At 46.5% G+C, this 17,653-nt stretch overlaps 1 protein-coding gene and 1 long non-coding RNA gene across 2 annotated transcripts; one reads left to right on the plus strand and one right to left on the minus strand.

Annotated features, from left to right (window-relative positions):
* Positions 1 to 1,884: 1,884 nt before the first annotated feature.
* LOC115830476 lies at positions 1,885 to 13,349 on the minus strand. Its single transcript, XR_004033231.1, has 3 exons — positions 13,247 to 13,349; positions 11,509 to 11,589; positions 1,885 to 2,367 (listed from the first exon to the last, which is right to left on the minus strand). It is a non-coding gene; the product is annotated as an uncharacterized LOC115830476 (long non-coding RNA).
* A 74-nt stretch (positions 13,350 to 13,423) lies between these two features.
* PCBP1 (poly(rC) binding protein 1) lies at positions 13,424 to 15,169 on the plus strand. The gene has a single exon (XM_003262513.3). The coding sequence runs from the start codon at positions 13,710 to 13,712 to the stop codon at positions 14,778 to 14,780; it is 1,071 nt and encodes a 356-aa protein (XP_003262561.1). The 5' UTR covers positions 13,424 to 13,709; the 3' UTR covers positions 14,781 to 15,169.
* The last annotated feature ends 2,484 nt before the right edge of the window (positions 15,170 to 17,653 follow it).

The following is a 17,653-nucleotide window of genomic DNA, read 5'->3' on the forward strand; positions in this document are numbered from 1 at the left end:
GAGGCTGAGGCAGGAGAATCGCTTGAACCCAGGAGACGGAGGTGGTTGCAGTGAGCCAAGATTGTGTCCCTGCACTCCAGCCTGGCCACAGAGCAAGATAACATCTCTTTTTTTTTTTTGAAACGGAGTCTCGCTCTGTCGCCCAGGCTGGAGTGCAGTGGTGCGATCTCGGCTCACTGCAATCTCCGCCTCCCGGGTCCACGCCATTCTCCTGCCTCAGCCTCCTCAGTAGCTGGTACTACAGGTGCCCAACACCATGCCCAGCTGATTTTTTTTTGTATTTTTAGTAGAGACAGAGTTTCACTGTGTTAGCCAGGATGATCAGAGCAAGACAACATCTCAAAAAAAAAAAAAAAAGCAAGGATGAACTTGGGCCGGACTGCCTTATTTAAATCCCTGCTCTACTACTTATTAACTGTGCAACTTGAAGCAAGTTTTCTAACATCTTCAACTCTTATAAAACGGGGATAAGAGTCACCATGAGGTTATTTTTAAGAATTAAATGAGATAATCCATGTAGAGTACATAGCACGTAGAAAATTTTCAACGTGTGGCCGGGCACAGTGGCTCACGCCTGTAATCCCAGCACTTAGGGAGGCTGAGGCAGGCGGATCACCTGAGGCCGGGAGTTCAAGACCAGCCTAAGGAACATCGAGAAACCCCATCTCTACTAAAAATACAAAATTAGCTGGGCTTGGTGTCACATGCCTGTAATCCCAACTACTCGGGAGGCTGAGGCAGGAGAATTGCCTGAACCCGGAAGGCGGAGGTTGCGGTGAGGCGAGATCACACCATTGCACTCCAGCCTGGGCAACAAGAGCGAAACTCCGTCTCGAAGAAAAAAAAAAAAAAATTCTCAATGTGTATGCTGTTCTACTTCTCATCATTACCAGTCATGTGAGAAAATAAACAAGCATAATAACAAGAGAGGCTGGACAAGCTCTTACTTACGGTCCAAAAAGCACTGAGACATAGGTGTTTGTTTAGCTCCATTTCCTGGTCCAGGAAACACCCAATCCCTCAGCAGGAGAATATAACTAACCTATCATTCATGTCTTTGGATCTAGGGAAGAATCAATTCAGAGAATAATCAAGGCACATGCTACACTGATAAGATGCTTAGGATCACAATGAAGGTAAGTCAGAACTCAAGCCTGACCTTTGCCCCTAAACTCAAGTTTGACAAGATGCAGTTTTTGCCTAGTCTTCCTCTCAACCTACTAAGGTCATGCAGCGTAATGGTTAATAGCAAAAGCTCTGGAGTTTGACTGTCTGGGTGCAAAGTAGTTCCGTCATTTATATGCTGTGTGACTTAGGCAAATTACTTTATTTACCTTATTTCTCTAAGCCTTTGTTTATCCATCTTTTAAATGGGAAAAACAACTATTTTAATTTTTATGATAACAGCTGACATTTGGTAAGCACTTTCTATATGCCAAGCACGATGCTAAGCACTTTACATAGCTGATGTCATTTAACTGTTACCACCATCTCAGGAGGCAGGTATTATCATTATCCTCATTGTACAAATACAGATGTTCCTTGACTTATGATGAAGTTACATCCCGAATACCGTAAGTCAAAAACATATTTAATACACTTAGCCTACCAAACATCATAGCTTAGCCTAGACTATCTTAAATATACTCAGAACACTTACATTAGCCTCTAGCTCGGCAAAATCATCTAATACAATGCCTTTTATAAACTTGAATATCTCATGTAATTTATTAAACACAGTATACGGTGTGTAGTATTGGTTGTTTGCCTTCATGACTGCATGGCTGACTGGGAGCTGCAGCTTGCTGCTGCAGCCCAGCATCATGAGAACATATACCATGTGTCAGTAGGCCAGGAAAAGATCAAAATTAAGAATTCCAAGTGCAGTTTCTAATTAACGTATATGGCTTTTGCATCATCGTAAAGTTGAAAATTTTAAGTCGAACCACTGTAAGTCAGGGAATATCTGTACAAATTAGGCACAGTTTTCTTGTTCAAGGCCACAGAGTCAGTTACCAGCAAAACTTAGGTGTCAAAGCAGGAGGTCCGAACCCAGAGTCTATGCTCCTCACTCCTACTACACTGGCTCTACTTCTCATAGTACCAGAATCATATGGTTGTTAGAAGATAGCAGCCAACATAAAGTGCTTAGCACAGTGCCTGGCTCATCAAAGCTGGCCATTACTATTATTTTTGTTACTATTATCAATCCCTTTAAGCCTCTCCCAAAGATTACTACCTCCTAAGTTCCAATTTCATCTAAAAGGAAAGGGTTGTTTTCTTACCTAGCTACTACCTCACTGAGTAGCTGGGAGTGGGGCTGTAGTCTTTTTATTTCATTTCCCTCATGTAATATAGGATAAGTACCTGGGTGGAGAAAAAGGGAAATATTTCTTAGAAACATGTTACTCTATAAAAAGCAATATTCTAAAGTCTTTGTTTTTAAAAATAAAACCTTTATTACCCTCATTAGGAAAAAAAAAAACATACACTTTTTATAAAACATTTTTTTTCAAAATAAAGCCGAGATAAATAGTATTTACTTTAAAAAGAAACTGTCGGGCCGGGCGCGGTGGCTCACGCTTGTAATCCCAGCACTTTGGGAGGCCGAGGCAGGTGAATCACGAGGTCAGGAGATCGAGACCACGGTGAAACCCCGTCTCTACTAAAAATACAAAAAATTAGCCGGGCGTGGTGGCGGCCGCCTGTAGTCCCAGCTACTCGGAGAGGCTGAGGCAGGAGAATGGCGTGAACCCGGGAGGCAGAGCTTGCAGTGAGCCGAGATTGCGCCACTGCACTCCAGCCTGGGCGACAGAGCGAGACTCTGTCTCAAAAAAAAAAAAAAAAAAGAAACTGTCGGCGGGCACAGTAGCTCACACCTGTAATCCCAGCACTTTGGGAGGCCGAGGTGGGCAGATCACCACATGTCAGGAGTTCAAGACCAGCCTGGCCAACATGGTGAAACCCTGTCTTTACCAAAAATACAAAATATTAGCTGGGCGTGGTGGCGTCCACCTGTTGTCCCAGCTACAACAGGTGGAGGCTGAGGCAGGAGAATCACTTGAACACGGGAGGCAGAGGTTGCAACGAGCTGAGACAACGCCATTGCACTCCAGCCTGGGCAACAAGAGCGAAACTCTGTCTCGAAAAATATAAAATAAAAATTAGGCTGGGCGCGATGGCTCAAGCCTATAATCCCAGCACTTTGAGAGGCCGAGGTGGGAGGATCACGAGGTCAGGGGATCGAGACCATCCTGGCTAACAGGGTGAAACCCCGTCTCTACTAAAAATACAAAAAATTAGCCGGGCGTGTTGGCGGGCGCCTGTAGTCCCAGCTACTCAGGAGGCTGAGGCAGGAGAATGGCGTGAACCCGGGAGGCGGAGCTTGCAGTGAGCCAAGATCGCGCCACCACACTCCAGCCTGGGGGACAGAGCAAGGCTCTGTCTCAAAAAAAAAATAATAAAAAATAAAATTAAATTAAATTAAAATTAAAAATTAAATAAATTAGCCGGACGCGGTGGCTCACGCCTATAATCCCAGCACTTTGGGAGGCCGAGGTGGGGCGGATCATGAGGTGAGGTGTTTGAGACCAGCCTGACCAACATGATGAAACCCCGTCTCTACTAAAAATACAAAAATTAGCCGGGCGTGGTGGCACACGCCTGTAATCCCAGCTACTCAGGAGGCTGAGGCAGGAGACCTGGGAGGCAGAAGTTGCAGTGAGCCGAGATTGCGCCACTGCACTCCAGCCTGGGCGACAGAGCAAGACTCTGTCTCAAAAAAAAAAAAATTAAATAAATTTATCCATTCAGCTCCTATGTTATAGGCACTGTTCTAGGAGTCGGGCTATAGCAATGAGCAAAACAAAGTCCTAACCATCATGAAATTTACATTCTACTGGGTGGTGACATGTAATAAACTATGGTAGAGAGTCCCTAGAACACAATGCCTGGCACCAGCAGACACCACGCAATAAATACTTGCTACATAATGAACAATGAATGAATAAACAATATGTCAAATAGCAAGTGCTATGCTGAAAAAATAAAACAGGGAAGGGGAGCAGAGAAAGCAGAAGGCAGAGAGATAGCTTTTATTTTAAACAAGGCAGTTAAGGTATATTTCACTGATTAAGTGACAGTTGAGCAGAAACCTGAAGGAAGTAAGGGAGAAGGCCATACTGACATCTGGAAAAATGATGTTCCTGGCAGAAAAAACAACTACAAAGGCCCCAAGGCCTGGCATGCTCGAGCAACTGCAAATGAGACCAGTGTGGCTACAGCACAAGGGGAAGTGGTAGGAAATGAAGTCAGAGCAGCTGGAAGGCAGTGGTGTGGATCCTATATGGTCTTACAGACCACGGTAGGGACACTACCTTTTAATCCAGGTGGGATTTTAATCTGGGCACCCAGGTGACAGTTTTCAGCAAAGCAGTGACTTGATCTGATATATACTTAAAAGGATTATTTCTGGTCACTGTTAAAATTAGATTGAGGGGGTAAAGAGCAAAAGGAGGAAGACCATTTAGAAAGCTATTCCAGTAGCAGCAGGGCAGGCAGTGGGAAGTGTTTAAATACTGGATATATTTTAAGGTGAAGTTAACAGGACTTGCTGGTGGATTGGATGAGGAGAATGAAAAAAGAGAGTTAAGGGAGACTCTCTATATTTCAATACAGAGATGAATAGCAACTCTGAGATGGGGAGGACCTTCCAGAGATGCAGATTTGAGAGGAGATGTTCTGAAGTTTTTTAGTAAGTTAAACAGACTATTAGACACCCAAGTGGAGCTATCCAGTGAATAGTTGGATATAAGTCTTGAGTTCAGCGAAAGACATTCAAGCTAATAATGTAAACTCATGAATTGTCAGGGAATAATGGCATTTAAAGTCTTGATCGAATCCAGCCTCAGCAACATAGTGAGACCTGTCTCTACAGAAAAAATAATAAATTAGCCAGGCATGGTGGTGGGTACCTGTAGTACTAGCTACTGAGGAGGGGCGGGAGGATTTCTTGAGATCAGGAATTCAAGGCTACAGTCAACTATGATCATGCCACTGCACTCCAGCCTGGGCAACAAAGTGAGAATCTGTCTCTAAAAAATAAAGTCTTAAAAAATAAAAAAATAAAATAAAATAAAAAAATAAAAAATAAAGTCTTGAAAGAGAGCACCTAGGAAAAGAGTGTAGACAGAGAAGGGATCCAAGGACTGCTCTGAATACTCCACCAATGGGGTGAGGAGATAAAGAATACGAAAAAAAAAGTTGAGAAGGAGGAACCAGTAAGGCAGGAACAGCATCAAGGGAAGCTTGTCTTGCACTGGAAGACAAGTGAAGCTAGGGTGCAACAGAGTATCAAATGCCACTGAGATGTCAAGAATAAAAATGGGTGAGAAATGACCACTGACTCTACATACATTTTCTAAACTTGTTCTTTCCTATTCCACGCATAACACTTTTCTTCTCTTTTAATCCACATAAAAATCCCAGTACTACCCAATGAACACACAAAAGGTTTCTATTTAATTCAGCTATATCCGTGTCTCAGAAATACAAAAAGCAAAAATCAATGCTCTTAATCGGGACACAACAGATTTTACACAGTGAATAATGTTGAACAAATGCTTTGTCTGGTTGAAGTAACTGTCTCTCTGAAACAAAATCCGTAAGTCTTGCTTGTGCTTAATAAGTGAGATCAGAGAAACAAGTTATTTAAATATATTTTTTTTGTTCTGCATAAAGTAGCAATCATTCTTGAACTCCTTTCTCTCCCCTCTAACTCAAACCTCCTAACCAGCTTAACAAAGACCCTAAATTTCCATACATACCCCTCCTCAAAAATGAAGCAAAACACGGTAAGATTCAAAAGTTAGAGAGGAAGGAGTAGGCTGTGCCCTGCCCCTTCTTTTTTTCTGAGACAGTTTCATTCTTGTTGCCTGGGCTGGAGTGCAATGGCATGACCTTGGGTCATTGCAACCTCCACCTCGTTCAAGCGATTCTCCTACCTCAGCCCCCCAAGTAGCTAGGATTACAGGCATGTGACACCATGCCCAGCTAATTTTTGTATTTTTAGTAGAGACGGGGTTTCACCATGTCGGCCAGGCTGGTCTCGAACTCCCGACCTCAGGTGATCCGCTCACCTCAGCCGCCCAAAGTGCTGGGATTACAGGCGTGAGCCACTGTGCCCAGCCACCCCTTCTTTCTTTTATGGGACAGAGAGTTATCAGTCATTTGCTAACTCAAAGTTAGGTTTAATTTACATTTTCTCCTTAGAATCTCTAGACAGGAAGTATAATTTCTGATGTCTTCACCTTAAAAGAGAATTATTGCTATAAAATAAAGCCTTTAACTTTCTGTGCTCTAGCAAGTATAGTCAAATCTCAATAATCTACACTAGTGAAGCAGCAAAACAATAATCACCAAAAACTGGATAATGTAAACATCATTCATCTTTCTGAAATGCCTACAACTTCTGAATGGACTGTGCTCTCTTTGACTTCAGGCCTTTGCTTCCTCTGCCTGGAATACCCTTCCCTGTCCTCCACTTTACAGTCTGCTAGTTTGAAACTCCTTACCTCAACCTACCCAGTAGCTGGGATAACTGTTTTGGTAGAGACAGGGTCTCCCTATGTTGCCCGGGCTGGTCTTGAATTTGTAGGCTCAAATAATCCTCCTGCCTCGGCTGCCCAAAGTGCAGGGATTACAGGTGTGAGCCACCATACCTAGCTATACCAACCCCAACACATTTCTTACATTTCTCAGAGAACCAAGAAGTGATCTCCTAACAGCAGTGCAGGGTCACCAGCATATGAGGTCAAATTGTTACTATCTACAAAATGGGTAAGATATATTGCTTGGAAGTGCCTGTTTCTGGCTTCTGGCTGGAGGCTCACTTCCCAGCCTGGCATTTATTTATGAGAAATAAAGCTCTCCTTTCCAAATAAAAAAATTTTCCATCCTGGCTAACACAGTGAAACCCCATCTGTACTAAAAATACAAAAATTAGCCAGGCGTGGTGGCACACGCCTGTAGTGCCAGCTACTCCGGAGGCTGAGGCAGGAGAATCGCTTGAACCCGGGAAGCAGAGGTTGCAGAGAGCCGAGATGGCGCCACTGCACTCCATCCTGGTGACAGAGCGAGACTCCATCTTAAAAAAAAAAAAAAAATTTTTTTTAAAGATATATTTCCAGCTGTAGTAACCTAGAAAGTAACAGGAGAAAGGCTCTCTCAATTTACTCTTATTTTATTTTTTATTTTCTTTTTTTAGATAGGGTCTCACTCTGTTGTCCGGACTGGAGTGCAGTGACACGATCATGGCTCAATGCAGCCTCTGACTCCTGGGCTCAAGTGATTCTTCCACCTCAGCCTTGCAAGTAGCTGGGACTACAGATGCACGCCACCACACCCAGTTAATTTTTTTATTTTTTTGTAGAGACAGGGTCTCACCATGTTGCCCAGGCTGGTCTCCAACACCTGGACTCAAGTGATCCTCCTGCCTCAGCCTCCCAAAATGCTGGGATTACAGGTGTGAACCACCGTGCCCAGACTACTACTACTTTAAATAAAAGAGAAATAGAAAGATAAATCTTGGGCCGGGCGCGGTGGCTCACGCTTGTAATCCCAGCACTTTGGGAGGCCGAGGCGGGCGGATCACGAGGTCAGGAGATCGAGACCACGGTGAAAACCCGTCTCTACTAAAAATACAAAAAATTAGCCGGGCGTGGTGGCGGGCGCCTGTAGTCCCAGCTACTCGGAGAGGCTGAGGCAGGAGAATGGTGTGAACCCGGGAGGCAGAGCTCGCAGTGAGCCGAGATCGCGCCACTGCACTCCAGCCTGGGTGACAGAGCGAGACTCCATCTCAAAAAAAAAAAAAAAAAAAAAGATAAATCTTAAGAGAAAGAGAAAAAGAAACCACTTAAAACAAAAAAAAAAGCTACATGTTAGTAGGGCAATTTTTTATTTTTTTTTTTGAGACAGAGTCTCACTCTGTCACCCAGGCTGGCGTACAGTGGCACCATCTCAGCTCACTGCAACCTCTGCCTCCCAGGTTCACATTCACATGCCTCAGCCTCCAGAGTAGCTCGGATTACAGGCACGCACCATCACGCCCAGCTAATTTTTTTGTGTGTGTGTATTTTTAGTAGAGACACAGTTTTGCCATGTTGGTCAGGCTGGTCTCGAACTCCTGACCTCAGATGGTCTACACACCTCACCACCTCATCCAGTGGCCAGTACAGCAACTTTAAATAGCTATAGGCCAGGCATGGTGACTCACACCAGAAATCCCAGGACTTTGCGAGGCTGAGGCAGAAGAATCACTTGAGCTCAGGAATTCAAAACCAACCTGAGCAACATAGCAAGACCTCATCTCTACCAAAAATAAAAACAAAAAAATCAGGCCAGGCGCGGTGGCTCACGCCTATAATCCCAGAACTTCGGGAGGCTGGGGCAGGCAGATCACCTGAGGTCAGGAGTTCGAGGTCAACCTGACCAACATGGAGAACCCTCTCTACTAAAAATACACAGTCAGCAGGGCGTGGTGGCACATGCCTGTAATCCCAGCTACTCAAGAGGCTGAGGCAGGAGAATCGCTTGAACCTGGGAGGCAGTGGTTGCGGTGAGCCAGGATCGCGCCACTGCACTCCATCCTGGGCAACAAGAGCGAAACTCTGTCTCAAAAATAAATAAATACATAAATTAATTTAATTTAAAAATCAGCCGGCATGGTGGGCACACACCTGTAGTCCCAGTTACTGAGGAGGCTGAGGTGGGAGGATTGCTTGAGCCTGGGGGATAGAGGTGGCAGTGAGCTATGATGGAGCCACTACACTCTAGCCTGGGTGACAGAGCGAGACCTTGTCTCAAAAAATAAATAAAAATTAAAAATAAAAAAATTAAATAACCATAGTATGCTTGCTGAACCAGGTAGGTTAGAGAAAATAAATGTGGTCCCTGCCCCCAGAGAACGTAAGAGTCTTATTGAGGAATCCTGCCCACCCCTTCCAAACCCATAAATGTAAACATCAGGGAAAAGAGGGAAGAGATTTTCTAAAACAAGAGTTAGGAACTTAAGGTAAATGCATTGGCTGTCTGGGGACAGAAAAATAATGACTGGCTAGAAAGCCTTTTGAGTCTAAGGTAAAGCTATCCCACACATCAAAGTCCATATCACAAGCATCAGAAGCCATGGAAAGGTGTAATCCATAACTAGGAGTCAAGAGTCTCAGCTCAGGTTCTAACAGGCTGTGCAACCTTGGGCAAGTCACTTCACTCCTCTAATCCAAAAATGGCTCTTCTGTAAAATGGGCATAAGACCCCACTGGCAAAGTTGTCTGTGATGATTAAACAAGTAACGTGAAAGCACTTTGAAAGGTTTTACGTAACATACCAACTTAACATAAGAGGAAGCAACAACCATTCCTCTGTATGTAGCATAAATCCTGTGGTTCAACTTCCAAAGTCTAAACCTGACTCACCTTCTTAGCCTTGTTAAATCCCTCAATCAACCTGTGGTCACTGAGAGGAGATGAGTCATATGTGAGGCTCCAGGCAGGGGTGGGGCAGTGACTACTCAGTCAGTTGCTCCATGTCTCAGTGGCTTCATCTATAAAATGGGTGGTGTGGAATTCACTCAGGTATCCACAAGATAATGCAGGTCTGCGGAAGGGAGTGGAGATTTTACCAAAAGTGCAGAAAATATTTACATAAACCTCCCGCCCCCCCACCAAGGAAAAATAACCAAAGTCATCAAATATCATCACTCCCTGGACATAAGTAGAAGGACCCTTAGAGATCATTTAATCTCTTGCTTTATAGAAGGGAGAACTGAAACCCTGACAGATGAGTTGTAGAAGTCTCAGAGCCAGACAGGGGTAGAGCTAGGACTAGGGCCCAGAGCCTCAGATTCCAAGATCTAGTGACCTCTTTGCCAGATCACAGCATCACCCAAGGTGTCTGTATGACATGTTACCAACCCCAAGACACATTACAATTTAACCAACGGCCAAACGTGGGCTACCGAAGGGAGAAACTGTAAGACTCTGGGGGAAGGAGGGAGGCTAAGAGCTGGGGAAGCTGGGAAACGGAAGGCTTCACTGAGGAGGTGCACTAAGTCCCAGGAGTACATAACAGGAAATTATGGAAATATTTCGGTAGGTAGTCTTGGGAAGAAAGACTTGATGGATAAAATTTTCTCTAGGGAAGAGGAATAAGTTAGATTTACAAGACCAGAAGAAGGCTTTGTTTGAACATTCCTTGATTATATGCAATTTAGTCCTTTTGTTGTCACCTGAGTTTCTAACACTTGGTAATATTTTTAATTCCCTCATCTATTGTGTCTCCCTATGAGACAGGACTCTGCAGAGACCACATCCAGTTTAGTGGTTAAGAATGGAGTCTCTGGACTCAGATTGCCTAAATTCAAATCCTTGCTTTACCACTTAATAGCTATGTGACCTTGGATAAATTCCTTCACTAATCTGTACCTCTGTAAAACTGACCTAATATCACCACCCATTTCAGGAGGTTTTGTGAGGATTAAATGTGTATAAGCAGTCACAACTTATTAATGGGTTTTTAATCACTTTATAATGTGTCCTTTTTATATATAAAGAATAGAAATTACCCAAGTATATATACTGCATGTAGTAACAAGTATTGTTTTGCAAAAATTTTGTTATGTGTGTATGCATAAATGTCTTAAGTCCTAATGTAAAATTTGTTTCTTACAGTGGTTTTTAAAAATGTGAGACACTGAATACATAAAACAAAGCTTAGAACAATGCCCAGCACACAGTAAGCACCTAGTGCTATAACTGTCATCGTTGCTGTTATGTACCTATTAAATGTGTTTGTAGAGTTATATAAACTAACATGAAACCACTTTGGAAAATATATCTGAACGTAAGTTAAGGGCAAAAAGCCTTTCTCCTTGTCTCTCATATCCACACAATCAGAGCCCTGCTCAGGCACCAGTTTGTTGCTTGGCCCACTAGCTATGTGTTGCGTTGAACTGAAGAGTCCACAGACTGACCTAACACTCTGTCATGCTCTGTCAATCGCTGCAGAGAAATGGAGGCTTGGTGCCAGAGCGAATTTATTTTTACCTGGTTGGGATGCTGGGGTGGGGGAGGCAAGACTCAAGCCCATGGGGAGCTGAGGGAAGCAAGCGAGTCATACAAAAAACCGTTTGCTCCCCCAGAGGCAGGTAGACTTAAATGTGCCACAGACAAGGCCAGACCGACAGATACCTGAGCCTCTGGGCGGGCTGAATCACTTCCCCCTCCCTATCCTCACCAGACACTGCGTAAGACAGCATTTCAGCCCGCCCGCCCGTTACAGGTGTAGCTCTTATCAGGAAAAGCTGGGAGCCGCCAGATACAAAAAGGGGCTGACTACACAACAAAAGATTACCTGAAGGGTTCATTTAAATGACAAGCTCACCTAAACATTTTAAATAGTATTTAAATTCCAAAACCCTGATTTACGGAAAACTCTGGAAAATGTGCTCACCAGTAAGGAAATCTGGAGTCCATTCCCGACATTGTGTGACCTTGAATTAAGCACTTCATCTTTATGTTTAAGTGTCTTCCTCTGTTTAAGAGAGAGAGAAAGAGAGAGAGATAAGAACACCTACCTCACAGGACCATGGTAAAAATTACAGATAGAATACGGTGAAATGCCTTGCCATCGGATGTGCTGGCACTGGCCAATGCACAATAAACGCCTGTCCCTTCTAGACCAAAAGTGAACACTTAATTGTGGTAAACTATTAATAAGATTCACCGGCCAACTCTCCTATGAAAAAGTCAGAAGCATTCTAGTCTCTTCCTAGGTCTCGTTCTCTCCAGCACAACAGCCCATGCTAGGAAGTCTAGAAAAGCAGTAATTTATCTCATTCCTTAAATTAAGCAGAGGTTTCTAAATGCTTTGGTACTGTGGGGACCCAAACTATCCCTTGATACTACCCCCTATTATCCATTATTAAGCTTTAAAAAGGCGAGAGGTTAAATATTGTGCCCACATTTTACAGTTATTCGCGTTCCCGTTTCAAATTAAAGGGAGGAAAACGCGTTAAAATTAGGCCTCCGACCTTCAGACCAGGCTGTGGGGTTTTTTTAGGTCATAAAACTCGCAGAGCGGGAAAGGCCCCGGGGAGGAAAGGGGGTGCATTCTAGAGCTTTCGGGCCGACCCCAATTTCTCGTTGGCGACGAATGCTTGCCACGTGTCGCCATTTTGTGTTCAGAAAACATGGCGGCCGCCCCACGGATAAGGAACAGGGGAGGCGGAGTAGCGCCACGTTAGCCGCTTTCCCTGAGGGATTCCGAAGCACGTTGCACACGAGGCCCTTTCTGGTCTGCCTTAGCCCGAGGAAGAAAGGGAAAGGGCAGAAATCACAACTCGTAGGCCAGCGTCTTGAGCGACACTTCCTCAGCGGGAGGAACCGGCAAAAAAGGCCTTCCAAGATGGCGGGCCCTGACGCGGCCGCCCCCAGACAGGCTGGCGCGGTGGCTGCGCCCATGGGCCCGAAAGGCAGCCGCGGAAGCCCAGGCCACGCGGGGAAAGCCGCGGAAACGTCCTAAAGCCTTGGCCGGCAGCCCCTGAACAAACGAAGCCTCCACAGGCGCACACTATTGTTTCTAATGTCGGAAAAGGGTGCCGTGGTGGAAACGACACAAGGGCAGGAGGTGGGGTTTCCGTGGCTTTAAGCGAAAGAAACTTGCGAAACGCAAACAAAGCATTATGTAAATGGACGCCATTCTTTTTAGGACCACGTTTCTAGCACGCCCCACAAACAGCAGAGCCGCGATTCCGGAGGCGGCCCTGAGTGGGTTTCGGTCTTTCTGCCCACCGGCCGCTGCCAGGGAGCAGGAGCTGGGGTGGGGTCGATGCAAGGCGCCCGGACGCCCGGGACGAAAGGGCCCCACGTGCCCGCCCGCGCGCACCCGCTCCGCAGGCCTCGCCTTGCCGCCCCTCCCCCCCGGAAGACGGCGGCTGCCCCCCTCATCCCCCCCACACCCTCGCGCACGCGCTCTAGTCACCTCACGCGCACGTTTTAAACCCGCGGCGTCCCGGCTTGTGCCTGCAGTTTCCGCCTTGGCTGCCCGTGTCGTTCCGCGCACGAGCCCCTCATGTAGGGCAGGAAAATAATGTCTATCCCCCATACACAACACTAGTATTTTCAGTCACCCGCCAGTGCCGTTAGAGTTAATAAAATACGTAATAATTTTAAAACTTTGCCGGACTCACAGCTTCCGCCCATCGTGCGCTTCATTTTCACTACTGCAGTGTCAGAAGGTTTTTTTTTTAAGGACCATGTGAGGGTTGGCGCAATCTTGTGACCTAAAAAAGACGGGTCCTCATTTTTTTTCAAGGGGTCCTGCGCAGCAAGCACTTCCGGGGTCAGAGGGTACGCGGGGTTGAAAGCGGGCTTCCCGCCCCGCCCAGACCGCCGAGGCTGCCGCCGGAGTCGCCACCGCCGCGCCCTCGCCCACCCGCCCGCCCGCCGCTCCCGGCCCCGCTCGCCCCCTCCGCCGCCGCCGCCCGCCCCTGCGACTACGCTGCGGCCTCCCGCCCGCTCCCGCTCTCTCCCGCGGCCCTCGCTCGCCTTGCGCCGGCAGTTTTGGGCCTACACCTCCCCTCCCCCCGCCAGCCGCCAAAGACTTGACCACGTAACGAGCCCAACTGCCCCGAACGCCGCCCGCCGCTCGCCATGGATGCCGGTGTGACTGAAAGTGGACTAAATGTGACTCTCACCATTCGGCTTCTTATGCACGGAAAGGAAGTAGGAAGCATCATTGGGAAGAAAGGGGAGTCGGTTAAGAGGATCCGCGAGGAGAGTGGCGCGCGGATCAACATCTCGGAGGGGAATTGTCCGGAGAGAATCATCACTCTGACCGGCCCCACCAATGCCATCTTTAAGGCTTTCGCTATGATCATCGACAAGCTGGAGGAAGATATCAACAGCTCCATGACCAACAGCACCGCGGCCAGCAGGCCCCCGGTCACCCTGAGGCTGGTGGTGCCGGCCACCCAGTGCGGCTCCCTGATTGGGAAAGGCGGGTGTAAGATCAAAGAGATCCGCGAGAGTACGGGGGCGCAGGTCCAGGTGGCGGGGGATATGCTGCCCAACTCCACCGAGCGGGCCATCACCATCGCTGGCGTGCCGCAGTCTGTCACCGAGTGTGTCAAGCAGATCTGCCTGGTCATGCTGGAGACGCTCTCCCAGTCTCCGCAAGGGAGAGTCATGACCATTCCGTACCAGCCCATGCCGGCCAGCTCCCCAGTCATCTGCGCGGGCGGCCAAGATCGGTGCAGCGACGCTGCGGGCTACCCCCATGCCACCCATGACCTGGAGGGACCACCTCTAGATGCCTACTCGATTCAAGGACAACACACCATTTCTCCGCTCGATCTGGCCAAGCTGAACCAGGTGGCAAGACAACAGTCTCACTTTGCCATGATGCACGGCGGGACCGGATTCGCCGGAATTGACTCCAGCTCTCCAGAGGTGAAAGGCTATTGGGCAAGTTTGGATGCATCTACTCAAACCACCCATGAACTCACCATTCCAAATAACTTAATTGGCTGCATAATCGGGCGCCAAGGCGCCAACATTAATGAGATCCGCCAGATGTCCGGGGCCCAGATCAAAATTGCCAACCCAGTGGAAGGCTCCTCTGGTAGGCAGGTTACTATCACTGGCTCTGCTGCCAGTATTAGTCTGGCCCAGTATCTAATCAATGCCAGGCTTTCCTCTGAGAAGGGCATGGGGTGCAGCTAGAACAGTGTAGGTTCCCTCAGTAACCCCTTTCTGCTGTTTTCCCATGATCCAACTGTGTAATTTCTGGTCAGTGATTCCAGGTTTTAAATAATTTGTAAGTGTTCAGTTTCTACACAACTTTATCATCCGCTAAGAATTTAAAAATCACATTCTCTGTTCAGCTGTTAATGCTGGGATCCATATTTAGTTTTATAAGCTTTTCCCTGTTTTTAGTTTTGTTTTGGGTTTTTTGGCTCATGAATTTTATTTCTGTTTGTCGATAAGAAATGTAAGAGTGGAATGTTAATAAATTTCAGTTTAGTTCTGTAATGTCAAGAATTTAAGAATTAAAAAAAGGATTGGTTAAAAAATGCTTCATATTTGAAAAAGCTGGGAATTGCTGTCTTAAACTCTTTGTTGGTGCTCTTTTTTTTCCCTCCCCTTTTAGCCTGAGGTGTTTGGAGGGAGGAGGGAGAAGGGTGGGCCCGTCCTTGGTATTCTCTCAAGCTCTTCTCACCTTATCGGTAAGATTCCATTCCCTCTGTGCCCCAACAAAGGAACATGGCAGGCGGGGCCTGCTTTGGGTTGTTTCCAGGGTCAGAGGGGTTCAAGTTCCAGAGAGAGGCCTCTGCCCATTTCTCTGGTAGAAACAAGGTTTTCTCGAGGGGAAAAGGCGTGCCCACTCAGTAGGACCTCTAAATGGCAGAGCGTCCTCTCCATCTAACCAGTTGCCCCCACCCCCACCTTACAGGATAAACTTAGCTAGGAACAAAAAAATATTCCGGGGTGAGAGAAGCCTGGGGAAGGGGTGTGGGGAGAGGGAAAGGAAGGGAGGGCAGTGGGCCGGGGGGATTGGGGGCTTGGGGGGGGCAACAGCTGCCGGGTGGTGGTGGGACTAGAGGGGTCTTGGTTGGGCAGCAGGGGTGGGAAGGGGGGAGGGGACGGTACCAACGAGACGCACGTGTCAAGCATGCACCTGTGGCAAGCAGCCTGTCAGAGGATGTTATTACACCTGCCAAGTGGTGTATCCAGAAACAAAAGAGTCCCAGTTTCCAATTCTTCAGCTGTGTGCAATGTTTAGAGAATCGCTATACCAGGAAATAATCCTGCCTAAATGGGTCAGTCTTCACAAGGCGGGAATGTAGACTGATGCACTGACTATAACCTAATAATGATCTGAGTGTTAAAAGATGCAGATTCCTCTGTCCCACCCCAAAACTAATCAGCTGTATTTTTCACAAACACCCCAAAGGCGTCTTAGATTTGAATGCCACTGATTGTCTTCAGTGGAGGAGGAAGATCCCGCTGTGAAGGCCATAGCAGCCTCACGCCCACATCAGCCAATAGGACTATCCCGGACCTGATGAGAGAAGAAAAACTGCTAGGCAAAGGCAACATTAGAAACAATAGTATGAGAAAATAGAGCCTGAGATGAGGGAAAGAAGAAACAATAGTATCAAACAATAGACCAGTAAGTGCCAAAGTGGGTAGTTCAAACCCCAGGCACTATGGGAGATCACTCATGGCAAAGAGAAGTTCCTGTGGGAGGGGAGTATTATCCGCAGTGAATATTCGTTGAGGCTTATTATGTGGTCACGCAGGGTTAGGCAAGCAGTCACTGAAAGGAGCCCAAATTCTGGAGTTAGACTTGCTTTCAAATTTGAGTTCTGTCTCCTATTTGTGGCTTTGGACAAATTAATCTCTATAAATGAAAATGTTAAAATTAACACTTTCTGGGCTTGTGAAAATAAAATGAAAGCATGTATATAAAACAGAACAGTGCTTAGAACACAGTAAATTTCAGTGTACTCTGGATTATAAAAAGCTAAAAGGCCCATTTCTGGGGGCTGAGGGTTGGCCACAAAATCTGGGCAGAGAAGACAGATGATTAAAAGGTAGGAAACAAAGCAGTGTGTATTAAATGAATTGGACTGAGAGGCCAAGACAGGTGGGGAGGGAGGGGGACCTAGTGAAGACTCAGAAGTGGGTACCGTGCCTTCTGGGAACAATGAGCACAAATCCAAATCAAGGCAAGAGTGGATATAAGCTTGAATCCTAAAACACCAAGCCAAATAGTCTTCGAAGAATCCCTGAAACGCTGGGTGAAGCAGTTCGAATGCCCTATGAAAAGGAGGTCTTCATACCAAAAATTAGGCCAGGTGTGGTGGCTCATGCCTATAATACCAACACTGGGAGGCCGAGGTGGGCAGATCACTTGAGCTCACGAGATTGAGACCAACCTGGGCAACGTGGTGAAACCTCGTCTCTACAAAAAAAAAATAGAAAAATTAGATAAGTGTGGTGGTGTGTGCCTGTAGTTCCAGCTACTTGGGAGGCTGAAGTGGGAGGATCGCCCTGCACCTGGAAGGTCGAGGCTGCAGTGAGCTGTGATCATATCAATGCACTCAGCCTGAGCGACAGAGCAAGACCCTGTCTCAAAAAAGAAAAGTAGGCCTCAAACTTTCCTGAACCTCCTCCCCACTGCATCTTATACTGGGCAAAGCTGGCAATAATTTGTAAAATAATGATTTAGGCAGCAAAGCATAGGACGAATTGCTACTTGGAGAGATGAAAATCAAGAATAGCAGTTGGCAAACTACCTCAAGGAAGAAGCAGGTTCTAATATAGGCTGGCAAGTGGTATCAATAGGAATGCAAGGAAAGGAACTAGACAATGGCAGAGAAATTGAAACTGGGTGTGGAGGCCAGAGGAAGATGTAAAGAGGGGGAGCAATGAATTCAGGCATGGTGATAGAAGTATATGCAGACAAATATTCAACACATAGCTAGAAATAAACAAGACTGAGGTGAAGTCAAAGCTGCATAGGAACAGAGGTAAATGAGGGGAAGGGAATAGAGATGGAGTTTTGGGGTATTTCATTGGGTTGAAGGACC

Source organism: Nomascus leucogenys, chromosome 14 (genome assembly GCF_006542625.1).
Source record: "Nomascus leucogenys isolate Asia chromosome 14, Asia_NLE_v1, whole genome shotgun sequence".
Classification (NCBI taxonomy): domain Eukaryota; kingdom Metazoa; phylum Chordata; class Mammalia; order Primates; family Hylobatidae; genus Nomascus; species Nomascus leucogenys.